The 27,457-nt window shown below is 47.3% G+C and overlaps 1 protein-coding gene across 2 annotated transcripts in view; it reads right to left on the bottom strand.

Annotated features, from left to right (window-relative positions):
- ARHGAP17 (Rho GTPase activating protein 17) overlaps nucleotides 1-27,457 on the bottom strand; it is a 77,815-nt gene that overhangs the window by 36,112 nt on the left and 14,246 nt on the right. For both annotated transcript variants that reach the window (XM_037508074.2, XM_054693789.1), the window contains exons 2-6: nucleotides 9,865-9,904; nucleotides 7,072-7,176; nucleotides 2,478-2,551; nucleotides 833-944; nucleotides 501-577 (exon numbers count right to left, since the gene is read on the bottom strand). In XM_037508074.2, coding sequence (XP_037363971.2) covers nucleotides 501-577; nucleotides 833-944; nucleotides 2,478-2,551; nucleotides 7,072-7,176; nucleotides 9,865-9,904 — 408 coding nt within the window. The remainder of the gene's footprint in view (nucleotides 1-500; nucleotides 578-832; nucleotides 945-2,477; nucleotides 2,552-7,071; nucleotides 7,177-9,864; nucleotides 9,905-27,457) is intronic.

Here is a 27,457-nt window from a genome sequence, read left to right as displayed (position 1 = left end):
GGAGGGAAGGCTGGGGTCCTGCCAAGGAGCTCTACAGACTGGCTCTCTGATGACAACCACAAGATGCAGTCCTCCGGGATGCTTCCTTTGCTGTTGGAGCTCATCCCTTTTGAAAGCATTTCTTGATGGCGGAGGGTAGTCACAACCGCATGGGGTCTTTGACACAAAGGGCTTGGGGAATGGCTGAGATCACACATCTATACCTACACTGCACTCTGCCAACAGCAAGGCTCCTGGAAAGATCTGCCTTTAAAACACTCACTTGTCTTTTTCCTATTTGCTTTCACTGTTGGTTCACAGTGAACAGATGTTCTTACAGCCCCACTGCCATGTTTGGGAGAATGAGGCCTAAAAACTGGTGTCTGGCTGGCTGGCTCTCCGGGTCAAGGGCGTGACCCTCTGACAATTCTCATCCTCATCAGCGATGCAGGTAGGGATGGTTGCCGGGGATGTGGCATAATACTAGTTAGTTACTGGTTAATTTTACAGCTCCACCTTACCTGGTTCTGACCGAATCCCAGTCTAGCACCAATTTAGCAAGCTGTTTCCTCTGTTTTTGGATGTTGGGAATTTCCACCTAGAAAGAGGGACATACACATACCAGATGGGACCAGCTCTGAGGTTTTGAACTTAATGCTTGAAGGTGTGACATTTATTTACATTTTTTTTCCCTTAGGCAAAAGATTTTATGCCCTCAATTTCCTTCCCTTATTCCCAAAAAGAAGACACTATCAAAGCCACTATTATTGTTCAAATTTTGGACACAAGTGAACAATTCCTGGTCCAATCTGCGCGTCGTGGCTCTTCCCTGCTGCCCCGGGAAAGCACCCACCTCAGCGATGGTGCACAGTGGGTCCACGATCTCCTTCTCAATAAAGACTTCGTGCTGCGAGAGCTCCAGGGCCAGCTGATTCTCAGCGTCCCCACATGTCTCCAGCATCTTCCTTTAAAGACAAGATGACCTACTAGAAGCACGTGTTCCTGACCCCAGGCGCTCAACACCACACTGAGCCAGCTCTGCCCAGTGCAAGGGGAGCACACCAGGGTGCTTGGGGCAACACCCAGAACCTGAGCCCACAGCCTTGTGCTCTAAGAGGAGAAAGATGGTCTCAGGTCCACCTAGCACTTGTGTGCGGGCTCATGCGAGCACAGATCACTCAAGGGGCTTCTCAGGGCAGGTGGAAACCAAGTCTCACAAGCACCCTCAAAGCTCTTAAGTCAAGTTCGCTGTGTGTTTTGTCTGTGAGCGAGTCTGGCCTGGGCAAGGTTTCCTCCCACATTCGGACAGGGCTGGTTTCCACTGGACAGAGAGTAGCAGGCCATTGTGAAGGCCACGTGTCATGAAAAGCACGTTTCCTTTTGCTTTCCTGTGAGCATGTGGACAGGTCACATAAAGGACACAAGCAAATGCGGCCACTGCACATCTCTGCCCTCCTCCTCGTCCTCACTCTCCCTTCCTCCCCTCTCCCTCTCCATGGGGCTGGGATGAGACATGTGTGGTGCTGGCCCGGGTGGCTGTGAGATCTGTAGTTATAAACATGATTTCTGGTGCCAGTGATCGTGAGCTTGCAAAAAGGCTTTGCTGTTTACCAGCCATGTGGTCTTGGGCAATTTACTTAGCCTCTCTGTCAACTTCCTCATCTGTAAAGTGGGGTGTGACTATTACCCCTCCTGTGTTGTTCTGAGGATTCGATAAGGTGCTACTTGGAAAACACTTAGAAGAGTGGCAGCACGTGCAAGCTCAGTGCCCGCAAGTGTGGTGATAAGGGCACCAGTACGAGGAAGACGGAACAGGAAACACATCCATGCTACCCTCCTCTTCCAAATATGGAAGGGGGAAGAGTGAAGAAGAGGAAACTGTTATCCTTCTAAGAACCAGGGAGAACAGGAGGACACACCATGTGGGAGACCCAGGGGACGGGCAGAGAGGCCACGGGCTGTGCCCAGGGGCATGCGGGCCCACGGACAGCAGGAGAGAGCACACAGCGTTGAAGGGCGCAGGAAAGAAGGGTAAATCTTCCCTCACACAACAAAAAACAGCTTTGTCATTAGATCTTAAGTTATAATACATGCCCACTGTGGGGGAAAAAAATCCAAATGATTCAGAAAATACACTGTTCTGACACTCTGGTGGCCTCCCACAAGGGCAGAGACTTGTAAGGGCTGGAGGGGCTTAGTCAGAGCTCATAAATCTGAGCTGACACCTGGAACAGGTTAGGGACACAGCTCTTCATACCCAAGCCTAGGGCGGTAAATACGGAGCCTGTCAATTGCTTTTGGCAGCCCTCTGTAGCCTCCATCCTGGTGTCCCCTGAAGGGGAGGTCTTCCAGCCCCCAGCCTGAGCTGCTCTCCTGTCGGATGAGCCACCCCATCGTGCTCACGGTCCCTCTGATCACACGTGGCCACCTCCTCACCCAGCCATCCACCCCTCCGGGCCTGCAGGCACCTGGCTCTTTCTGAGAGGGGTGGCTCTTACCCCAGAAGAGAGTCTTCCAGCTGGGTCGATGCTTCTTGCACATTCTGAGCCAGAGCTGTCAGGGGGAGTTTTTTCTGAAAGGTGGAAAACAGTGTGTTTTCATTATTATGGACACCCACTGTTAAATACTTGATTCAGAGCATCACTCAACATTTTCTCCTCTCAGCAAACTGCATGGGAAGAGGCGGACCATGTGGGTTCAGGATCTGGCCTCGAAGGTGTGGGGCGTGTGACTGGGTCTCTGTGTCAGATTCCTCACTCCTGGACACTGGGGGAAGGAGAGTGTGTGTTCTAGGGCTGCCAACTACAGCAGACTCTCAAAGTCAAGTCCTCAGTAAATGTTAGTTGCTGTTATTGTTGTTACTATAATTATGAGTGAGTCCACTGTATACGCTTTGTCCCAGGCACTGGGGACGTAAGACACAGATCTTGCTGTCTGATTATCATGACAAATAAATGAAAAAAAATTGATGAATTTACAGAACTTGATAGACTACTCATTCTTCTATCAGCTCTTAGTTTGGCTGTAATCAGCTAAAGAAAGCTGTAGTTAAATATCTAAAAAGATCTTGTTGAATGTCAAAAGTAGTGTCCCTAAAGTTTTTAACCACGAAGTCACCCATTTTCCTATCAGAGACTTGCTATCCAGCTGGGAATGACCACAGGATCTTCTGATTAGCATCAGTGATGCTAATTAGTAATTAGTAACTGGACGACATTAGTAACTGGACGACATTAGTAACTGGACGACAGAGCCAGCCCCAGGTTGAGGCCTGAGCCCCAGTTCAGTGTCTCTTTGTCACTGGTTGATGGCTTATCTGAGAATGTGGGTAGAAGAGGCCTGGAAAGTAACAAGGGAGCTGGATTTAATACCATAATGCTAATAAAAATTGTTTTCCATGCCGCGGCACCCCAGTAGAAAGGGCACCCATGCCAAAGACACCTCTCCCTCTGCTACAGCCTTGACTTCTGGCCCATCAGCTGTCTTTCTTGCTTTCAAAGGGCTCCATCTGATACTTATACATGTATTTGCTTGTATGTAGAGAATATTCGTGGACGGTATTCAAGAAACTGCCTACACTGGAGGTTCTGGAGAGGGAACCAGGGTCTCCAGGGAAGAGGACTGAGAGAGACTTCACTGTCTGCTCTTCTGTATATTTTGGATTTTGGCCACGTCAATGTATAGCATATTCAAAACAGTAAACTGAAATTTAAAAATTAATAATATAAATAGCTATAAATGTATTTGCCTATCTCTTCCACCCCCAAGTTATTTACAAATAAATAATTAACAGACAGCACTTCCTCCCTGGCCCCTGGAAATCATTCCAGGCTTCCACACTTCTAGACTAGAAAGAAAGCAGAAAATGGGCAGTGCGCGTCACTCATCACGGAGGATAATTTGCACATTTTAGTTATGCTGCTTTTCTAAGGGAACTTAAATGTAGGATAAATGCAATCATCTGGAGATATATGCTTTGTGCAACTCTGGAGAGTTCAATGAATTGATGGAAGAAAAACAATCAGGAAAAAAGGAGTCTGTTGACAAGTGTGATTCAGGTCCCACAGTTAATAGCCTGTGGTTTCCCAGCCCAAGTCACAACAGCTCTGTGTCCTAATGCCACAAGGAAGGACATTCTCCTGCTCAACACATGTGTCCATTAATGAAGACATTGTTTACCTACCTCCAACTCCACAGAAAGGGCTGATGTATCACCAGGGCTTTGTTTAAAAAGCCATCATTTATATAATCCATGCACAAAAAAAAAAGTAACAGCAGGTCTAATATGACCCATAATGTAGGCTCTGCCATGCTGATGGCTTGGGCAGGGAAGGCCACCCTGCTCCATCTCTCCTCCCTTCGCTTCTCGCCTCTTTGCACAGTGGGCCCTTTGGGAGGCTCCCCCTCTAGGTTCTACAGTCCTAGAGACTATGTGATTTTCTCCATATTACAGACCCTCTTGTGATCATCCAACTCTTATTGTTTCCATGGCGACTGCTCTTCCCACATGCAGAGTGTAGGCATGCTCAGAGCTTCGTCTTTGACACTCATGTTTGAAGTTGGAAAAGAAGGTTAAGGCATCAGGTTTTAGAAATAAGGGCCAGGTCTCTGCCTGGAACATACCCATCACCTGCCAATCTTTTCCCTCCTTTATAGCTGGGTTACCACCTCCTCCAGAAGTTTCACCTGATACCCCTCTCCTTGGTGCCCATTCTTGGTCCTCCCATAATACCCTGTGCATGTTTTGCTGCTTTCTAATATCTACTTGTGCTCATCTACACGAGCACCTTTAAGGCAGAGACCCTATCTCACTCATTTTGTGTCTCCAACACTAGTACATAGGTTTTTCATAAACTTTTTAAAATTTATTTGTTTTAAATGAATATACATGATATCTGGGCTGGGCCTCAGCAGACAAAAGGAACAACACATAAGTGAGTGAGGGACATTGGGAGCAGGGGGTGACAAGGAGATTGATGATGCTTTCATCATCAATGCTATCAGATTATGGAGGGCTTCAGTCATGCTGGAGAGCTTGGACTTCAACCCAGGCAATGGGAACCAGCCAGTATCCCTCAAAAGAGGTGGCATGGGCATTAGGGGATACTTTCTGTGGGGCTCTCTCTTCCAGGCACAGCAGAAAGTTTAGCATCTTGGTGCCCACCCTCCAATATTGTCCCCCAGTCTTTTGGGCAACCAACAATGTCTCCCACATTTCCTGATATCCCTAGGAGTGTAATTCAGGTCCTTGTTGAAAACCACTTAAGATTTTTTTTTTTTTTTTTTAGGCAAGAGCCTATAAGAATTAATTTGTATTCAGGAAACCAAGTCTGGTGGCTAGGTTGAAGACAGACTGGAAAAGAGAGAGAAATGGAGACAGGAAAGGCAGCTCAGGAGGTAACAGAAACACCCCAGGTGAGAGGTAATCAGGTCTTGCATCAAGGCAAAGGTGGAACAGATGGAGTGAGGGATTCAGAGAAAAACATGGGGCTAGCTAATCAAATAGCTATGAGAGGATGAGGATGAAAGGCTTAACCCCACAGTTTCTATCTTGCATAATCGGGTGGAATTCAAGAGTCAACCCAGAAGGAAGAACTGGTTATGCATGCTAAAATGACGGATAGGGGAGGAAGTTTTTGCCTGGTTGAAAATGGTTCGTAAGTCTCTGTCATAAACATGCCAGTTAGAAGCCTCAAGGATAGAGAACTGGCCCAGGAATGTGGATGCAAGGCTAAAGAGGAGAAGGACAGAACCTTAGAAAACAATACGTAAAAGGCAGGCAGAGGAGAAACCGGGGCATGAGTATCAGCAGCAGCAGCAGGGGCAGGCCCAGTGGATGGTCCGGTTCTGATGGACGGGCCCAGAGCACCTTCTTGGAACCGTAGGTGTATGTAAACTTCCACTCTCTGATACACTCAACTGTGGAATCTTAAGTATGGTGCAAGAGAGGGAGTAACCCTGCGGTCAAGATGCCCCGTCCATGCCTATAGGAAGTATACAGGAGAGGGGGCACCCATCACCTGCATGCCACGTCTTCCTTTTGAGACATCTGGTGACAAACAAAACAATACGGCAAGTCATAGCTTCCTTGTGTGCCACTGAAGCTATCACCTCAATATTACACGGGCTTCGAAGGGCAAGTGTGTGCTGACAAGCTGGGAACCTATAAACCAAGGCCAGTACTGCCTCGGGAGAGAGAACTGCTGCTCTACTGGTAGTCTACGGGGTGCTCTGAATAAATGCAGAGTAGACAGTCCCTGTGTCCATCCTACTTCCTCTCTAGAACAGTATCCTGGTTTTCCTTAGGATCTATTGGTCTTGACAGAGCCTATGAACTGGAGGTAGGCCCACACTTGTGCCCTGAGGCTGCACCTGTATTAGCTTAAGCATGTCAGCACAGCCCACCTCCTCGCCGGATCCTTACCTCTGCCCATGGTAACAAGGGTGGGATGAGAATGTGACGCGATACAGATCAGTGAGGTGGAAAGAGATTTCTTCTTGCCAAGGGCTTGGGAAAAGATATTTTCCCATTCCATTAAGAAACCTACTGGAAGTGTGCTCTTTATTCCTGCTGGACACACACAAAGAGACACGCAGCCCGGGAAGCTGCCGGAAGCCAAGCTGCTACCCAGAAGGGTAACCATTAAGGAGAAAGCAAACAGTGAAGATGACAGAGGAGAGGGAAGGGCAGGAACTGGATTCTTGGTTACATCACTGAAATGCCAGACCAAGTCTTACTTTACTCTATGCCAATTTCTAGACTTTTCAGTTAGAAAATCAATAAATTGCTTCTACTTTCTACGTCAATTTAAGACAGAGTTTTCAGCTTTTGCCAAAGGATTCCTAATCGATGTGTCCATTCCTCTTATCAGTGACAAATGGCTTTAAGAGAACCTGGAGAAAAGTCAATGTGAGCAGAGCTTCCAGCTCCGTGGTGTGCTAAGCACAGAGGAATGTTCTGGTCAGGCCGGTGTCGTGGGTGTGAACAGAGATACAAGGCACTAACCTGTAGGCAACTCTGCTGCTGCTTCTTGGGAAAAGCCAGCTGGCCGGGTGAAAGCTCCCCCCTCCCCAGCAATGCCCCACACTCACGTGTCTGCGCTCGGCATCCGTGCCATGCTGGCCCTGGAAGCAGGCGATCAGGCGTTTGTGGGACTGGTGGCACATTGACCGCACTGTATCCAGGCGCCGCTCAATCTGGGGAGACAGACGTTAGAGGGTTGGTGGTGCCACGACAGCGCAGCCTCTTCCCCGGGAAGCCTGCAAGCCGGCAGGAGTGGCGTCCCGTGGCTTAACTTGTCAGCTTCTGGGTGTCAGTGGAACTGGTTCCCAAACCAGAGTTTACTGATGTTGGAGGCCAGATCATGCTGAGTTGTGGGGAGAGCTCGGTCTTTTCACATGTCTTGGGCCTCTCTCTACCGGACAGTAGTCAGCAGTATCCCCTCCCTCAGGTGTGACAGCCTGCACTGTCCTCAGACATAGTCAAATATGCTCCCAAGGGTCAAAGCTGCCCCTGGTTCTAGCTGAAAACCATTGACTGCCTTTACACTGAGGGGCTCAGGGCCTTTAAAGGCCAAATCTGTGCGGCAAGAGGGGACGGTCCTGCTGAGACCTGCTATCAGAGTGTGGGGGCAGTTGAGTCACGTGCTAGAGTGCCAGCAGAACTGCGAAGAAACAGCCTGGGCCCAGAACCAGACCCAGTTGAGCGGGGATCCTTCCAAACATCAGCACATCAGCCAGAAGAGTCAAAATAAATGTTCCGCAATTTAAACTCAAGACCAGAGTCTTCAAAAATTATCCCTTATTGGTGTAGGATGGCTTTTTGTTTTGACTCTGTTCTTTTTTTTAATCCTGCAAGTAAACCTCTAAGGCAGAATGGCCAGCACTAAGAAACACTGATTTAGCAGACCCCACGCATCATGATTAGCTTCCCAAAATATTATTGCTGGGATATGGCTGTTTATGGCAAAAAAACCCCTGCTTTTTACAGGAAGGAATGCCAAAAATGTGTATTCTGATGACTCATTAAGGATGAGAACAGGCCCTCAGGGATGCTTTCTATTTTAAAGAAAAATCAACAAATTCAAAGCAGAATGCATTTCTACCCTCAAACATCTCACCAAACATCTCAGTCCTGGAGACAGTTTTGTGCCTCTTTCTCAAAGGTCCTCACTGCCCAGCTTTTCTCAGATCTAGGAGATCTGCCCGGCACATCTACACCAAGGAGCAGAGCATGTCCCCTTCCCAACCTTAGGACAGCCAGACTTTATAATACTGGAAAGCGAATAGACATGTGCCCAAAGGGGGGGGGAAAAAAAAAAAAGAACCAACCTGACACTCCATACCTTCTGATTCCCATTCCCACTAGAATGTAAAGCCCTGGGGATGGGAACCTGGGTCTGGGGGTTCACTGATGTCTCCTGCATGGCAGGAACACTGGCACAGGAACAGAAGGTATTCCCTTTGTATTTGTTGAAAGGACGAGCCTATATTGAGTCCTTGTGCAAGGTATTAAAAAATCAACAGTAAACATGCTGTGGTTCCCACCCCCTGGGGCTCACAGCCTCCTGGGGAAACTCCATCCAAGCAGAATCAACAGGCAGCCTCCTGAACTGCTTTAACAGAGATCACAGAAAAGAGGTAGGAGACACCTAGCAAGTTAAGGGAGTTTCACTCCAAAACAAAATGACACATTTCCAGTGCTTTCCAGACTTACCTCTAAACCCTCCTAACAACCCTAGGGATGAATACCGCCCTCATGCTAGAGCCTGGAAACTGAGGCACAGGGAGGCCAAGACAATCCTTGAGACCAGAAAGCTAATTCGGGCAGATCTTTGATGGGCAAGCAGGCAGCTGGGCACTGGACTCCACTCCTTTAACCACTACTTCCCTTCTTAATAGTTAAAAGGCCAGAAATCAGGGCAGGAAGACATGGCAGCCACGATGGCAGACACAGGAATTTCTAGAAATTGGCTAACTCTGCAGGCCCCAGTGGACATCTGGACAAAGGGACACAGACAGTCGAGGCCTGGGCTCCATGAGACTTGCATCCCCAAACTGCCCACGAGGGCCTGGCCTCCTCTCAGCACTTCCTGCACGAAGCGAGAGCCCATATGTCAGTGATGGGGGCAGGGGGAGGAAGACTGCCCACATGACATCTCCATGGAGTGAGAGCTGATAAACAAACTATATTTCTGAAAGCGAATTTGGAATATGTAAACCAATGAGGAAACACTGTTAATGATTCTTTAATAAATTTTTAAAAATACCCTAATCCTGGATGAAAAAAACTTCTAGTTCTCAAAAAAAGAAAAAAATTGTTCAGCAAATCTCCCATCTGCAGAAGGCAGTGTGTTTAGGGTGTGGTGGAAGCAGCATTTTCTAAGTCATGCCTGTGAGCACCCCCTGGCTGATGACTTGAGACCATCCGGGGGATCTGACAGATGGTCACTGTCGCTGAGACTCAGGCCAGACATGGGGAACAGCAGCGAGAAAGGGAGTGACAGACAAAACTAGATGGGAGCCTGTGGGGTCTCCGCTGCAGCTGCAGGGCCTGTCTCACCAGGGGCCTCACCACAGCAGGGAACCTAGTCCCTGGCCGGCCCAGGACCAGTGACAGGGACGCAGGGCCATGGGCTACTGGCAGGGCCCCTCCCCGCCCCAGCCTCCACCTGGCGCTGGAAGCAGGATGAACCCCATCTGAACTTTACAACATGACACCAGAGTTTCAGATCCTCTTTGAATGACTGTGCAGCCCTACTGCTTTTCTTTCCTGATCAAAACCATGCTAATCAATTTTCTTGTTTCAGGTGAAAAATAAAAACCACAAGCTTTGGTTCTTGCCTATGGATTTTTTGCTTGATATGCCTTTAAACAGAGCATTACCTGCAAAAGATCTTCACTGAGTACTTCTGTTTTCTCAGCTCTGTGGGAAAAATGAAAAGTTCATAGTTAGAAATCCAGAAATGAAAAGCAACTCAGGAAATGTAATAAATATTATCCTGAAGTTTAAAAGAAAACAGGTAGAAATGAATGATAAGGGGAGAAAAATGACCAATTTTTACACCAGAGGGCAACTTAAACAAAACCAAAGAAAAATAAACAAAAGTTTGCAGAGACAGCAACTCCAGACAAACAAGAACGAAAGATCTCCACCACTGTTCTCAAACTAGGCACGCACAGACTCACAAGGGGCTGGGGTGGGGGAGGTGCTGGGTTAAAATGCCATTTTCCAGGCCTTACCTCAATAGACTCTAAATCAGCAGGCCTGAAGTGAGAGCCTGCATTTCTAAGAAGCTCCTCCCTGCCCAGGATTCTATAGCAGAAGGCCTACAGGCCAGACTTTGAGAAAAGATTGCTATAGAAAAGATCAAACTTCAGTTCTTAAAAGGGTCACATCTGAGCTTCTCAGCCTTATTTTTTTTAACTCAGATTTATTTTATTTATACAAGAGCTGGGGTACAGGCCAGAGGCATTGGAGGGTGAGAGGATTCACCAGAGACAGAGCAGGGAGCAGAACAGGCAGATGGATGAAATACACTGCTGAGGGGAGCAGCGGGCGAGTCAGGAGAGGTCTGCTGTGCCATGTGGGTATCTCCCTGGCCGGCCGGGAATTGAACCCGCGCTGGCAGAGGCTGCGAACAGCTTCACAGCGCTGCGCTCAGCCCGCTGTGCCACTGGGGAGGCCCAGCTTCGCAGCCTTATTGAAGGAAGTTTGCTATGAGTCCAGGCACATTATGCAATCACACATATACAATAAGAACACCTGCGTAGCCCCAACTTCAGATTTTCCATCTCTATGTTAAAAAGATATAAAATATTTTCACAACTTTCCCTCTTCTATTGCTTTAGAACTGCTCCTAACATTGCTGACCTTTCCAGAAAATCAACATGTTGGCCAGCAGTCAGCAGATGAGCATTCTGAGCTGCTTGAGTTTCCATGGCCAGAACACAATAATTTCTTAAGATTTTGCTCTGCAGTTCAGTAGGAGAGAGAACATCATGCCACACAATATACCAGAATCACTGTAATCACAATACCACTTTGGACTTCTGTTTCGAACAGCAATTTAAGTCAAGCCATTTAACATCCCCTCCAAATTCCCATTGAAATGAACAAGAACAGCTTTAAAGGGAAAAGTCTGGTTTAGCCTTGAACATTCGAGGGAAGGCATCAATGACTGGAACACTTGCTGTATCGTGGAGAGGAAAGCGGTCAGCACTGAACTGCTGGCCATGACGTGGATGGGACACCCTCCTCTGCCCCCCTTCAAGACTCTGCTAAGCCCAGACCAGCACCAGCCACAGGAGCAGGGCGGTGCAAGCCTCCAGCCTACGCTCCAGCAATGGCACTGCCCCAGAGAATTCCAGCACCGTCGTCACACAGTGCCCCAGTTAACTGGGAGATGGCTGTGGGAGTGGCTCCTCCCAGGAACGCAGGACTCTGGTGTGACTCAATGTCTCCCAGGTCCAGAGGAGCAGAGCCTGAAGACCAGATCAAGGCCCAGCTCCCAGAAGCCAACTGTCAACCCCATGAACAAGTTCTTAAGCAGCAGGTCTGACCACATCACCCCAGGCCTTGCTTGGCACACAGTCCCTGGGAATGCTGGAGCGCCCGGCGCGGGCTGGTGTGCCAGTTGGGGAAGTGGAGCCGGGCCCAGCGGACTATGAGCTCAAGCAACCAGACCTACAGAGATCCAAGAGTCAGCCCAGCAGGGACATACCTGGTACAAGTAGCCTCTGGCTTGCATATTATTTATATTTGCATATTAATTATAAATGATAAGTATTTATAAATATGGACATGAGTATACACCAGAATAAGAAGCTAAATTTGAAAGGAGTTACCACAGGGGTAGAAAGATCTCAGCTGGGAGAGCAGGGTGGGTGCTCTCTGTGATGAGCCTTTTCCCGTTGTCTGGCTTCTTCAACTATGTGTGCAGTTTCCAATTTTCATTTATTTATTTATTTTTTTGGTGGGACCCTTGCTGGCAGCCGGGGAACGAACCAGCGCTGCAGAGGCTGCCGGCAGCCTCGCAGTCCAGCGCTCAACCGCTGCGCCACCAGGGGAGGCCCAGTTTCCAATTTTTAAAAACAGCATGTCCGCCTCATTTTTATTGACACACTTGATGTGGTTTCGATGCAGAAGCTTCATGTGAAGTCTAACTTAACACTGAAACAACAGGCCCAGCAACCAACTGCACCAATGCACAGAGAACACACTGGTTGGGTCCCCAGCACGAGGAAGCCCAGTGATTTACTGCACCTCTTTCTAGTTAATGATGAGACCCTTTGCCTGAAATTTAGAATCACTTTCCCTGGAATGGTATCTGAAGGCTGAGAAATATAAGGAATATATTATATGAAAATGTTAACATTGTTCAAAAATAAGGTCACCCATGTGTTTCCTGCCTTTGTGAATTTTAGTACCTTGATAACATTTTAAATTCTTAATCAGAATTTAAAGTTTACTGAAACGATTAAAAAGTACCTTTCCTGGTTATTCAGGAAAGACCACTTGCCCGCCAGCCCAGCTTTACTGAAGCATAACTGACAAATAAAACTGCATAAAGTGCACAACGCGATGATCTGGTACACCTGTACCTCACAGCAGGTTCATGAGCACATCCATCACACCTGCGCAGCTACCTGTACTTACTGTTGTCAGCATGCTTAGGATTTCACATACATGATGAAGCATTGCTAACTCCCACCACCACGCTGACTTTAGATCCCAGAACTTATCTTAAACCTAAAGATGTGACTTTTGACTAGCACCTCCCCACTTCCTCCTTCACGCTCCAGCTCCTGGTAGCCACTATTTTACTCTGTTTCTATGAGTTCGAATTTTTCCTTTTTTAATTCCACTTATAAGCAAGATCACACTGTACTTGCTTTTCTGTTTGGCTCCTTTCACTAAGCGTAATATCCTTGAGCTTCATCCATGTTGTTGCAAATGGTAGGAACTTCTCCATTCTCAAGGCTGAGGAAGACTGTGTGTGTGCGCGCATGTGTGCTTGTGTACATGCGTGTGTGTGTACACAGCACATTTTCTTTCTCCATTCATCTGTGACAGACACTTGGGTTCTTTTCCACATTTTCACTATTGTGAGTAGTGCTGAAATGAACACAGGAGTGCAGGCAGCTCTTGAAGAGACCTATCTCATCTCCTTGGGTTACAGACCTAGCAGTGGGACTATTAATTTCTGAGGCAACGCCACACTGTTTTCCACAATCGCTGTACCAATCTACATTTCCACCAACAGCTGCGTGCAAAGGTTCCACTTTCCCATGTTCTTGCCGGCTTGTATTATCTCTTTCTTGTCACTCTAATGATAGCCATTTTAACAGGTGAAGTACTATCTCGTTATGGTTTTCATTTTCATTTCCCTCATGGTGACTGATGCTGAGCACCTTTGCATGTCCTTGTTGCCCATTTGTATGTCTTTGGGGAAAAGGTCTGTTTAGGGTCCTTCACCTGTTTTTAAAATCAGAATTTATTTTTTTGCTGTTGTGTTACATGAAGTCCTTATGTACTTAGGCTATTAACTCCTTACCAGATATGTGCTTTGCAAATATTCTCTCCCATTCCATTTTGCCTTTTCATTCCATTGACTGGTTTCCTTTGCTGCACAGAAGCTTTTTGGTTAGATACAGTTTCACTTGTTTATTTCTGCTTTTGTTTCCAGTGCTTTTGGTGTCTATCTGTGAAACTACTGCCAAGACCAATGTCAAGAAGCTTTTTCCCTATTTTTTTCTGGGAGTTTTATGGTTTCAGGTCTCACATTTACGTCTTTAATCTATTTTATGTTGATATCTGTGAGCTGTGTAAAAAGACTATACTTTCAAACTATAGTAGAAATTTGATATGTGATACCTCCAGTCTTGTTCTTCATGCTCAGACTGCTTTGCTATTCTGCACCCTTTGTAGTTACATATGAATTTTCAAATTTTTTCTATTTCTGTGAAGAATGCTATTTGAATTTTGATAGGGACTGTATTAAATCTACAGACTGCTTTGAGTAGTGTGAACATTTTAATACTAATGCTTCCAATCCATGAATATGGGTTATCTAGGAAAGATTCTTTTTCAGTGACAGATCATGATTGCAGAATATAACACACATGCAAGGGTGCCTCTCCATACACAGACTCCCTCATTGGGCTGTGCTACCCCCACCTTAATTGTAGGGACCACTAGTATCCCCAACTCCCACAACATGCAGTCCAAAGGCCTGATCTCCCTCCTCAACATCACTGGCCCAAGATTCAGTCCTTTCTACATCGATACGCTGTGGGAGTGTTTGTCCTTACCAGAGACAGGGGACTTTTAACCAAGGAAATCCCAGTGATTAAGCAGAATACCAATCAAGATTTCCATTCAAAAGGCATTTACATTGGTCACAGAATTTTTTTTAACTAAGGTATGTTATTTTTGATTAGTTTTCTTTAATTATAAAGAAAGCAAAGGGTGGGGACAACATATTAAATCTATCAATCACCTAAGACAAAAAAATACAATGGACAAAAGGATCCAATAACACTACTACTTGCTAGCTCAGGTTATTTTCAATCAGACATTTTGCTACACAGATGTAAATGTCTCACATATGGGTTTTTTCTGCTTTGTCAGAGCCTTCTTTGTGCTCGACATTCTGTGCTTGAAAACACACTTGATTATTTCCTGTCTGTAACTGGAAAAACAATACGAAGCAGGAAGGAACCTCCTGTTCGCCATTTTACTCTGGGGTTTGTTTTTTCCTATGCAAGTCTCTGTGCAGTTTCACAAGTCCTTCAAGCAAGGCTGCCACCAGGCAAGGTTTTTAATTTACCCTGTCACTTCTGGGTAAAGCCCAAGATTGATTTATTTTTTCTTCCTGGTTTCCAAAGCCCAAAGGCAGCAGTGCCCGCTTTCCCCTGACAGGGTGTGGGAATGTCCAACTTTTCAGTTGTGGCAAAAAGGAAGTTTCACTCAGCTCATTTAGCAGGAGAAAACAGGAACATCCCCAAACTGAGGCAGCTCATCTACCAAAATGACAGGATATGCTCAAAATTTCCGGTTGGCCCACAATTTCCATCTCTAGTCAAACACCGATTTCTGGATGAGTTTCTGCCATCACTACCCTCAAGGGCCACACGCCACTGCTGTCAACCACCACAGTTCCCCAGGATTCTGACAACCTCACTCGGGACACGTCCACCGTCATAAGGCAGGAACTGTGGGAGCCCTGAAAATAGATGCTGCACTCCACACCTTCCACACATCCTAGGGCCTTCCGAGCCTTGAGCACGACCGATTTCCTCCCTGCCCGACAGAGCTTATAGGGAGAGAGACTAAGTCAGCCTTGATCAGCGCCCCCCTCACCCAGTGCCCAGCCAGCACCTGCCTACCTCACAGCAGCCCCAACAGATACACACCGAATGAGTGAACAAACAAAGGGCTATCTAGCACATTGATAAAGGTTTGAAAAAAGATTTCAAAAGTGGTAGCATGAAAAAAAGTCCCCTAACCAGTCAGAAAAGCGCAATCTTATATGTGAAGTATTGCTTCTTCAGTCCCGTCCACAATGACTAAAATGAAAGTGAGGTCTGGCCTGCTAGACAAAAGCAAGCCAACCATAGGACCAACGGGCAGCAGACTACAACCTTCAGGTCAAATCCAGCCCACTGCTTGGCTCTGCATGGCCAGCAAGCTAGGAATAGTTTTTATTTTTAGAAGGCATGAAAACTATATGAAATTCATATTTTACTGTTCACGAATAGTTACGGCACACAGTCAGCCTTATTTATTGCTGTGACAGCCCAATACAGCAGCCACAACAGCGACCACATGGCCTGCAGAGCACAAAATACTTGCTATCCAGCCACTTATAGAAAAAGCCTGCCCACCCGCCTCTACCCCAGGGATCCTCACGGGGCAAAAAGGCTTTGCAGAATCACTTTGAGGTTGGCCTGGAGGTGTCCCTTCTCTTCCTGGATATCCTATTTCACATTCAAGAAGAGCCTAGCAAAATGAAGGGGGTGGCTGACTCTGACAATAGAGCCAAAATGTGCAGGCACAGCTAGTGCCAGTGAGCTGGTGACAGAAATCAGAAATTGTCTCTCCCCCATCCACCTCCACCCACTCACCTCCCCAAACAACACTGAAATAGAACCATTGTTTCCCTTCTGGCCCCTACTTATAAACATTTCAGGACAAGATCTAAATAAATACAATTCTCTATGTTGGGCGTCGGCAGACTTTTTCTGGAAAGGCCACATCATAAATATTTTAGGCGGCAGGCCACATCGTCCCTGCTGCAATGATTTCTCTCTGCAGTGGCATCAAAAAGAAGCCACAGACGATTTACAAATGAATGACCTTGGCTATGTGCCATAAAACTTTATGGAAGCTGAAATTTGAATTTGCACAAATTTTATATAGCACAAAACATTCTTCTTTTGAACTTTCTGCAGCCATTTAAATGCAAGAATCGTTCTGAGCCTACTGTGGTCAGGCTTGGCCCACACACAGCAGTTTATCCACCCCTGATCTCTGTACAAGTTAAGGACAGTTTCCCATGAAACTCCAATCCTGTTTAATCACTTCCAAATTCTTATTATTTTGAATGGGGATTTCTGCGCTTTCCCAACTTGCATTTCTGAAGTCAGGAGATGCTGCCTTTTCAAGACGTCACCAAATAGTTCCGTTTCAGTCCTTTCAGCCACTCGGGGCCTTGAGAGCAGGAACTCACCCTTCTGCCACCCAGGAAGGGCAGCCAGGCGGCCCACCCCGCTTCCAGAGCCCCCCTCTGCTCCCAAGATCCCAGAGCTGCTGTTCTGTCCTATTGCTACTTACACATTCACTGTTATAACAATTAAAATGAAAGAAGAAAGAGGGCATGGAGAGAATTTTCAAGAAACTGATTTTAAATCCTGTTGATGAGCGAATACCCAGGTCCACCTTCGATAGCAAGGTAAACCACGACCGCCCGCCATGGTGTCTCAGTGTGGCACACGGGACCACCTCCTTGGTCCCTGCGTGCAGCAGAGCTGGTGTTGGCGGGGAGGTCAGAGCACCAGGCCCACAGCGGAGGGCATGTTCCAGCTGCTGGGAAGGGGGCCGGGGGCACTGCATCTCCCACAGCAAGTGTCCGCAAACCCACCCGGGCCTTGTGCTGCACGTGGGCGCCCCTGCCTGACATCCGCAAGCCGAGGAGGCTGCGAGTGTCCTCTTTACCTCAATGGATTACCTGTCCTCTGAACTTTCTGGGAAGGAATTTGAAATGGACTTAATGGGATTTTTAAAATAAAGGACTCTGACACATTTATAACTGAAACAATTTGTCACACATTCCACAAAGTAGCTTCAAAAGTCTTAGGGAGTTTACAGAACACTAAAGGAATGGTATGGGAAAAGGGAAAAAATGATCTTTGCATATGACACTGAAAAGAAAAAGGATGTGTGTCAGTGGGAAAATGATCGAACAGTACTTTGGGCGAGATACCTCTAACAGGGCCACAGCCTGAATTATTTCCCCAAGTGACAGCATTTCACCACACACTTACAGCTCCTCTAAAGTCAGTAACATGTAAGTGATAACACCACCCTTGCCAATCTTAACTGAATTCCCATATTATTTAAATTCCAATTAATGATCAAGGTGAATTGTCATGTTTTAAAATACAGACTTGCGTTTTATCATTTCCCTAAACAAGGAGCTTGTTCCGGGTTTCTGTTGGGTCAGTCGGCCCATTTGCCCTCTGGCACCTGAGACAGAATCTATTTGCGATCCCAGCTATAGGCTGGTGCAAGTCTAAAACCTCCATCAATTCCTGCAGGGTCAGGAGAAAAGTGCTTTACCTTCACCACACTCTGGCCCCCTCTCCAGTTTCTCCCCCAGCCTGCTCCAATCAGGACCTGCAAGGACCTGGGGGCAGCTGAGTTTGTAACTTAAAAATACAGCCAGCGAAATACAAGAGAAACAGTTTGTAAAGTATTGCAATGGGGACAGGATGGAGGAAGCTGAGGCCTCTGGAGGACATGGGAGGGCCGGGTCACTGTCACGGCAGCACAAGAGGCCACGAGGAGCTGGAAAGCCGCACACAAAATCTAAAGTGAAAGTGCCAATGGCAAGGCCACCCAGAGCCAAGGGCTCGGCTCTGACTCAGGGCTTGGCGCAGGCAAGGTACACGCCGCACCTTAAGACAGGTTGTGCCGGCTCTCCTCCAGGTGCCTCTTCCTAAGTCAGCACATTCGGACTCTGCAAAGCATGTTCCCGCAGAAAGTGGGTTATAAGTGACCATGAAATTCTCAGTCCAGCTTACAAGGACTGAGGCTTTTCTAAAAGCCAGCTCCAGCAGGGCCCGTTGAGCCCTCCGAGCCACAGTGACGCCAGGGAACAGCAGTGAAGCCACCTGGGTGGTGACTGTGGCTCTCAGGCATGGCCACGTGTTACAGTCCTGGGGCTTTCAAAATAATATGGAGGATTCCATTTCTATGAAGTGGCCAGTGAAAGCAAATCTACAGCGGCAGAAGGCAGATTAGGAGTGAACAGGGAGTAAGGGTGGGAATGAGGAGTAACTAAAGGGGCTTGAGGGGGCCAGTTACGGTGACCAAATTGAACTGGAGTGACGATTACACAACTCTGTCAATTTATTGAAAATCACCAAATGATACACTTAAAATGGTGGACTGTCGTGATATATAAAGGATAGCTCAAAAAGTTGTTAAATAAAGAATTCTTGGGCCCCCACCCTGAATGAGTGAGAGCCTCTGAGAGAGGGAGGGGTCTTGCAGTTTCTGAAGGCTCCCTGGGTCTTGGCAAAGTGTAGCCGGGCAGAGACCCTGTGTCAGAAAGGCCTGGGTGCCAGCAGCTGGCATGTGGCAAGACACCACCCGCAGTGAGAGAGGGCAGTAGCAGAGGGTCAGCAGCCTGGGGGACAGGCCTTCGGGGCTCCTGATTAGACTCCAGACTGTGATGTGACTCACACCTGTGTTTACCCTGTGCTTCCGCAGGCAGTCAGCTGAGTGCTAAGAAACTGACGGGCAACAGATTCTAAGTGTCATTTATGCACAGGGCAAGGAGAAAGAGTCAGGGCTGAGCCGGCAGGGAGCTAGTGCTGGAGCCCCGTGCTGTCACTGGGGAAGCTGCGATGTCAAGTCTCCATTTCCTCTGCTTCCGCAGTGAGGGTAGGGTTCATGGAGTGCTAGCTATTCTGAGGATGATACCAAATAATAAGCACCTTCAGATAAAGCCCGAGCAATCAGTCTTATCTAAGAATGACCTTTCCACAGTTATCAAGTTGTTCTAGCTTCTTCTGGAAGAAGTTATGGTGGCACCCAGACCACACAGAGACAAAAAGCTGTGTTAAACTTGCAAGGGGAGCAGGGCAGGCTGTTCAGGGAAAACAAAGGGTTGATTGTGATAACACCGCGGGGGCTGGAGGCCACCAGCAAGAATCACAGGCACACAATACACAGAAACTTCGGGATAGAATGGTGAGTGAGGAAGGCCCTTTATCAGAGGATCAAGTCTTAAGCTGCTGGGCCTCACAGCCCTAATAGTAAGGCTGTAAAAATGTTAGCAACCACGGTGCTCACCCGTGCTTTCATGGAGGCCTAAAGAACTCTAGTTAGAAACCATCTTTGGATGGCCTTGCTACATACAAGGTATTAGGTCTTCATTCATCCAGTCACTATTTAAGGGGCTCTCAGGAAATGTTTTAAAAGCTGGGCAGGAAGAAAGGAGTGCACAGAAGCCCTGTCCCTTTCCTTGGGCAGCTGAATGGAAAGATCAAAATGTAAATAATAAACTTGGTTCAGAGTTCTGGTGGCGAGAGAAGAGTGAGGGTTGCATGGCCAGGAAAGGCTGGGAAGCAGCAGGTCCACTTCAGATTAGATAGACCCCCACCCCCACCCCCGGGAGCCTGGGGGAGCTCCTGCATCAGGGCACAGGAGAGCTGTGAGCAAGGGGAACAAGGGGGCCATCAGGGTCATCCGTGGCTTCTCAACAATCGAGTGGCATCCGATTTGAGTTTTACGATTTAATCCGGTAGCAGAGTACAGGATGAGGCGGGTAGAACACCGGAGGGCCTCTGCAGTATCCGGGCCAGACAGGAACACACTCTCAGGCCCCCACAGGCCCCTCCTGGCCAACCATGAGCTGCTGTTAACTGAAACACTGTGGCAGAATCACTGGCTGTGAGCAATCAACTCAGAACACATCCTTTAGAGCTAAGAAAAATTTATAAAATACGGAGCTCTCTTTGGTCAAGAAACAGAAACTAGGGCCTCCCCTGGTGGTGCAGGCAGTTGAGCGCAGCGCTGTGAAGCTGCCCGCAGCCTCTGTAGCACCGGTTTGATCCCCGGCCGCAGGCGAGGGTCCCACATGGCGCGACAGACCCCTCCTGTCACGCCCGCTGCTCCCCTCAGCAGTGTACTTTGTCAGTCTGCCAGTTCTGTTCCCTGCTCTGTCTCTGGTGAATCCTCTCACCCTCCCGCGCATCTGGTTGTACCCTGGTTCTTGTGTAAAATGAATAAATAAATCTTTAAAAAAAAAAAAAAAAAACACAGAAACTAGAATTCATGGATGAGCTACTTACCAGATTTCCAATATTAAAAAAATGTTTAAGCAATACTTTGCACTGTGTATTCTTTCATGAAAGCTCTTTTTTTTTTTTTTTTAAAGATTTATTTATTTATACAAGCCCTGGGTACAGTCAGAAATGTGGGGGGGGGGGGCTTGAGAGAATTCACGAGAGCCAGAGCGGGGAGCAGAACAGGCAGACTGACAAAGTACACCGCTGAGGAGAGCAGCAGGCGTGGCAGGAGAGGTCTGCGCGCCATGTGGACCCTTGCCGGCGGCTGGGGGTCGAACCGGCGCTGCAGAAGCTGCGGGCAGCTTCACAGCCCAGCGCTCAACCGCTGTGCCACCGGGGAGGCCCTCATGAAAGCTCTTTCAATGTGTTGTTTCATTTTCTTATATTACATGTATTCTTGGGGAGCAATTTTTCTTATCCCTAATTTGTGGGTATGGAAACAAAGGCAGGCACCCATTAAATAAACTACATGATGTGAACCGAGGTCTTTGGGTCCTGACTAAGGCAGCAATTTCAAGGTCAATGAACAAAAGTGAGCCTCTCAACTGCTTTTCATGCTAGCTGCTGGCCTGTGGCCACCACAAACCAGCCATTTGATCTAAAAATATGCACCTTGATCTTCCCATATCTCGCTTTATTTATATGTGCATCAACAATCTCACACAACTTTTTAGAGACTACAATAAAACAGCAAACCAGAGAATATTGTGAAACCTTCAAACCCATTCATCACAAATGTTGAAAGACTATATCTGCGTGAACAACAAATGTGATGCATTTTTAAAAGGCATGTAACACTAAGAATTTGGGTAACTGTGGGCCCTCTATGTTTCTGCAAGGAAACACATAACAGACGCAGGCCAGAAAGTTCTATGATTAGTGTGGGGCAGAAGCTGAAGGGAAAAAAATATTCACCTGGAAAACTGGGTGAGGCTGCTTTGGAGGGATGACGGCTAGATTCTGGGTGGAGAACACCATAAATCTTCACTTGGCCTTTTCTAAAGGTTAAAGAAAGTCTTCCAACACCCAGGCTGGATGGATGAAAGAATGCTGGAGATGACTCAAAAGAGAAAATCAATTTTTTTTTAAATGAGGTTTTTTCTCAAAAGACTGTTTAGAATAGGGAGATGTGGATTGCGTGGAGCTACGCAGCGATGCCTGCATCCAGCTGCCGGCTGCCGCCCTGCACACTTCACCACTAACCTTCCCATCTGATTAGTCACCGAACAAATATTTGTTGGGTTCCCTTCCATGCGCCGTGGTGAGTCAGAGCAGGGGCCCTGCACTGACAGAGCTGGGGGACTATCGAGGAAACGAGTGATTGCCCTACAGGGTGAGAGTGCTCTGAGAGGGGGCACAGGCTGCTCCCAGGCAGGGGGGGCACCATCACCACCACAGTCTATGGAGCTCCTGCCATGGCCTAGGACTGTTCGGGTGCTTGGTGAGAGTTAATTCCCTGGAAGTTCACAATTCCACAGGCAAATATTGCCTCCATGTTATAGATGGAAGAAGTCGAGGCACAGACAAATGAAGTGACTTGCCCAAGATCTCACAGCCAGGCTCTGAATCGGGGCAATTTTGCATCACAGATCCTATTCTTGACTTGTGTTTTCCGGTTGCTTTACGCGTAGTTATCCACAAGGTAACTATGAGAGCAAACCTATTATTATACCCATTTTAGAAATGAGACATCCAGACATCCAGGATGGAAAATTTAACTGCCAAAGGTTACAGAAGGCACACACTGCAGCTGGGGATACCAGAAAGGTTTTTGGAAACCAATGAAAGCTTCTGAGACCTAATAGATGAGTTGAAGTGAGAAGCTTGGATGTTGGACAGCAGAAGGGCACACGGAGGCAGTGAGAACAGGGCATGAGAGAGAAAGAGCACAAGAAGAACAGAGATGTGGAGGAGGGGGTGGGGGGCGGACACCCTCGTCCCCTGAAGGTCAGGGGCATGTGGCCTGCTGAAGTCTGAAGGCCAATGAGGACAACTGAGAAAGCTCGGCGCACTCTGGGAAAGCAGTGGTACTCTTCCTCTGAGGGAGGGGGCAGGAGGCTGAGATACACAGTCCCCCTCCCAGGACATCCAGAGCCTGCTGAAGCGCAGTGGTAGAAACTGAGAGAAATCCTGCCGGACTTCAAGCCTTAGGATGCAAACCAGGTAGTAGTCCTGTACCACAAGGAGGGGCGGGACGCCTGGGAAACGCTTTCTTGGTGCAGGTGCAATGGGCTACTCATATTCAAGGGTTAGCTAGAGAGCTGAGATAAACCAGACCTGCAGAGGGAAGACTTCAATACCACCCTCAAATTACTGGGAGGCTATAATAAAACAAATGCACAAAAGTGACAACAAAGCCAGACTTGGGCAAGCATGGACGAGATCAACCTTCATCCTCACGGGAGTGGCCTGGTGGAAGAGGCACGTCACTCTGAGATTCTGCCCACATTTGGCATTCCACCAAAACAACAAGAAACCAACCCCAGAAAATTGGATGCATTAGCAAGCCAGAGTCCAGTACTGAAAGGCAGCAGTGTGCTGGAACGATCTCTCAGGGATTTTTTTAACAACTATGATAAGTACATTAAAGGGTCTGGTAGAAAAGGTGGACGCGAATTCGTGGACAGGTAAGAGGTTTCCGCAGAGACTTGGGAACTGAAGCAAATTGTCCAAACTAAAATACAAAGAGGCAAAATTGGGACAGAATATCTCAGATCCAAGGGACAATCTAATATAGCCAGTCCCCCATGTAACCCGAGCACCAGAGGGAAAAGGGAGAGAACTCGGGGGAGAAGAAATACTGAGAGAATGATGGGAAGCTTCTGGGATTAAGAAACAACATCAGCCCACCTAGCCAACCTCAGAGAACTCAAGGAGGATAGACACAAAGAAAAACATCTAAAGAGTCCAAGGTCAAATTTGATAACCAAAGATTTAAAGAGAAAATCTTGAAAGCAGATGATTTTTTTCCCCCAAAAAAAGTACTTTAGATGCAGGGAGGAACAAGGAGTGATGGCTCACCTGTCACCAGAAACACTGGCGCAGCTGGCAGTGGAATGACAGCTTTAAAGTGCTAGGAGCAGAGAGTCAACATGTTTTTATTCATCATTAAAATGAAAACATTCCTTAAAAAAATAAAGGCAAAATAGAAACATTTTTTTGGGAGACAAAGGTTAAAAAGAGTTCATCTCCTGGAGTCCTCACTACAGTAGTGTGGCGGGTTGGGGTGGGAGTGGGGGTAGGAGAATCTGGGCCTGTGGCGTCTCGCAGAACCAGCCTGGGGTGGGGGAAGCTCCAGGGAAGGATGGCAAACAGCTCTGACCTCCCAAGCCAATTCTGATTAGTCATGGCTATCTGCATGGTCCAAGGAGGCCTGGGAAGCTGGATCCAAACTCCCTGAGTGAGGCAGCGAGAGCCAGACAGCCGGACAGTGACAGAGAGGGGCAGAAGGATGGACATGGCCTGGAGATTTCTGAGCCTGGCTAACTTCCACACCTTCTCCTTCACTGTGCAGACAGATTAGCCACAATGAAATGTTAGCACTTTTATCTACTTTCTAGTAAAGTATTAGGAGAGTTTCACATAAAGGGGACAGCTAATTCTCAGCTTTCAGATTTTAAACTCTTAACATCTCTGAAGTCTTAACAGATAAAGGGTAAGTTTTGGCTGTGAGTATGCTGGATAATTTAGAATTAACTATTTCTTAACCTTGGCACTGTTGACATTTTGGTCTAGATAATTTCTTGGGGGCAAGAATGGGGGCGCTGAGCATTGTAGAATGATTAGTAGCATTCCCAGCTCCTAGATGTGGGAGTCAGAGGCAATATTCCTCCCTTACCCCGGTGGTGCCATCCCAAACTGGAGATATTGCTAAACGGGGTGTGTGTGTGTGTGTGTGTGTGAGAGAGAGAGAGAGAGAGAGAGAGAGAGAGAGAGAGAGAGAGAATGGGTATGGGTGTGTGTGCACACAAAACTAAGAGTCATTTGGTAAATGGAAAGACTATGATATCCAGAAAGGCAAAAAAAAAAAAAAAAAAGGTCTTTCTGTACAAGGTTAACGCAGCGTATTTATTTTAATGGGACAGGAGGTTTGAAAAAACAGAAAGGATGCACCTCTGATTCTGTGATGCCCTAGCAAACAACTCCTTTGTTTTAATTAGTTCTATTCCTGACAGTGTGAATTTGGAGGGGATTCCATACACTGGAAGATGAAAGAACATAAAATCTTGTTTCAGTTCTTATCTACAGGCTATTTCTTTTTTTAGACCCCCGAGACTTGTGATGAATTGGTTGCAGTATTATATTTTTTAATTTCCAAGAGTTCTGTATCTTCAATAGCCTTTTCTCTTAATAGGTGTTAAGAGGCTTGCTGAGGAACTTCCTCACAGCCTATGGTACTGCCTTGGACAGGGGACAAACAATGAAACTGCACTTGCCTTAGTCATTCACAGAGCTACTTCTTAGTAAGTCACCTGGGGCTTTCCTGAATGGCTTTCAGTACCATACATTTTAAATTCCAAGAATTTCAAAATAAATCTTCTCTAACATTTCAGTGAGCTTATACGGAGAGAAGAAATAAACAGATGTGTACATTATCTTAAACAAATAGTTCCTCTCCTGATCTGACAACTTTCCTACCACCGACAATTTCCGGAATCTACCAGTGGACACAGAAGTTCAATCTGCTGTGCTCTAACAGGTTATAGTGATCACTGTGTTCCTGAGAGTTTAGCCGAAATTCCAAATATAGAATCAATTGAGATGATAGCAGGAGGGGGGTAATCAGAATAGAGTGTTTCAAACCAGCATGGAAATTTCTACAGCACTACTAGGCAAATCTAGCATCTATCATATCTGAATATGATTCAGACAGGATGCTGGTCTTACCACAAACACTCTTATTAGTGAGGACATCTTATACAAGCCTATCTTGTTTGCCACTTGTAACTCTGAAGGCCGAACAGGAAACTACCCATGAAAGTATGAGTTCAGAAGGGACCCCATTCCTGGCCTAGCAATATGCTGGACGTGGTGGGGAAGGCGGAGGCTGGACCAACTCTGTCGGGCGTCAAAGCCCAGCCCACTGCCTGAAAGCTGTAGCTACAGCCAGTTACTTTATGTCTCTGTGCTTCTATGTCCTCTTCTGTAAAAATGAGGGTATTAAGAATTTCTAACCTCTTGGCTTGAAAGGATTGAGATAATATATGCAAAGTGCTAATTCCTAGAAAGCTCAAAAAGTGGTTTTTGATGTTATGACGTAAATGGGTGAGAGACTCACTGAGCTCTTTGACATCAGACAAGTTGCTGCATGTCCCTGTGCCTCCCTTTTCTCACCTGGGAAAGAGCGCGTACCTGTGCTTTAGGTGGGGCTCTCAGGAGCCAGGACACATGTGGAATAGTGGAATAGCGACTGGCCCACAGTAAACATCCACATAAATGTCAGCTACCAGTATTACAATTGTTTTTGTTGAATTATTATTTCAAATACAGTTGTTATTTGGAAACTGCAAATGATCTCTTATTTTCTGGCCACAGTGAGGAAACTGTGTGAGGGGAAAGACACACAGGAGGCAGGGACACCAAGGAGAACGTTACAGGAGATGCGGGTGAGAAAGGAGGAGCGAGAACCCTGACGCAGCGGGTGAGCAAGCAGGGGACAGAGAGGGATGACAAGTACAACCAACAGGACTTGGTGACTTGATGTGAATGGGAAGCAAGAAGAAACAGCCTAGAACCATCACCCAGATTCTATCCTGAGTGACTGGATAATCAGGCTCTCACCTAGAGAGGAAACTAGGGAGGATCTGAGGGCAAGGCCAGATGCTGGGCTGAAGGGACCTGTTGAAGGTGGAGATGTCCGGCGTAGCTTGGCTCCATGGTTCTGAAGCACAGAAGAGACATCTGGATAGGAAATTCAGAGCATGCTGTAATTAAGCAGCATACAAGATTGGCAGGGGCGGGGGGGGGGTTCACTCAGAATGCAAAGAAGGACACGGACTAAAGCCTTGGGGACACAACGGAAGAGGAGCCAGAGCAGGGAATGGTAAGGAGACCCCAAGGAGGGCAGGAGGAAGCCGGGAAGGGTCAGTGAAGGGAGGTTTACAAATGCAAACTGTGGCAGAGGACAGGCAAGCAAGAGGAGAATGGTTCCCGGAAGACGAGGGGCGTTGCTGGGAGAGGAGGAAGCCAAGCCACGTGAAGAAAGGAGGAAGCTAAGGAAACCCTGAATGCTCTCAGCACCTAAGAAGAAAAAGCCAGGGAGCAGGAGAAGCTGACTGTGCAGCGCTGACAGGGAAGATCAAGGACTGGTCCCCAGGGGAGCTGCCCCAGGGAAGGTCTGGCCTCCCAGAGGGCAGGCTGCAGTTACCCTCCAGGGAGGAGGAAGTCATGATGGCCAGGAGGACAGACAAATGTGAACATGAGAGGCCGGGAAATGGTGGCAGCATCCAGTTTTTTCTGGAAATTAGGAGGCAGGTCATCTGAGGAGAGTGGGTGTGTGCGGAGGAGGGTGGAGTAGGTTGGAGAAAAGTGAAAGTCTGGCCAAAGCACTTAGGAAAATGGGATAGGAAACTTAGCCAAAGCTTGGAAGGCAGTATTAGAAGCCCAGCTGAGCTCGAAGGCCATAGAACTTTGGCAGCCCCAGCCTGCACAATCTTTCTGGGCCACGTCCTGCATCCCAGGTGGAGGGGGAAGCAGCCAGGTGGTTTATTCTGCAGAACAGGTGAAGAAAAAGATCGGTAGACAGTTTTGACAGTGATGTCAGAAAGTGACATGATTGACATGACCGAACTCACAGAATGAAGGGCCAGCGGAACTGTTTGGGCAAAAGGACTCTGAGCGGACAAGGCTGCCATCAGATGCTGGACAGAGAATCAGGGCTATGATTTTGGAAGTGGTT

Source organism: Talpa occidentalis, unplaced genomic scaffold (assembly GCF_014898055.3).
Source record: "Talpa occidentalis isolate TD23 unplaced genomic scaffold, MPIMG_talOcc4v2.1 talOcc4.12, whole genome shotgun sequence".
Classification (NCBI taxonomy): Eukaryota; Metazoa; Chordata; class Mammalia; order Eulipotyphla; family Talpidae; genus Talpa; species Talpa occidentalis.
Note: the sequence above shows the minus strand (reverse complement) of the source record. Positions and strands in the feature narration are given on the sequence as shown.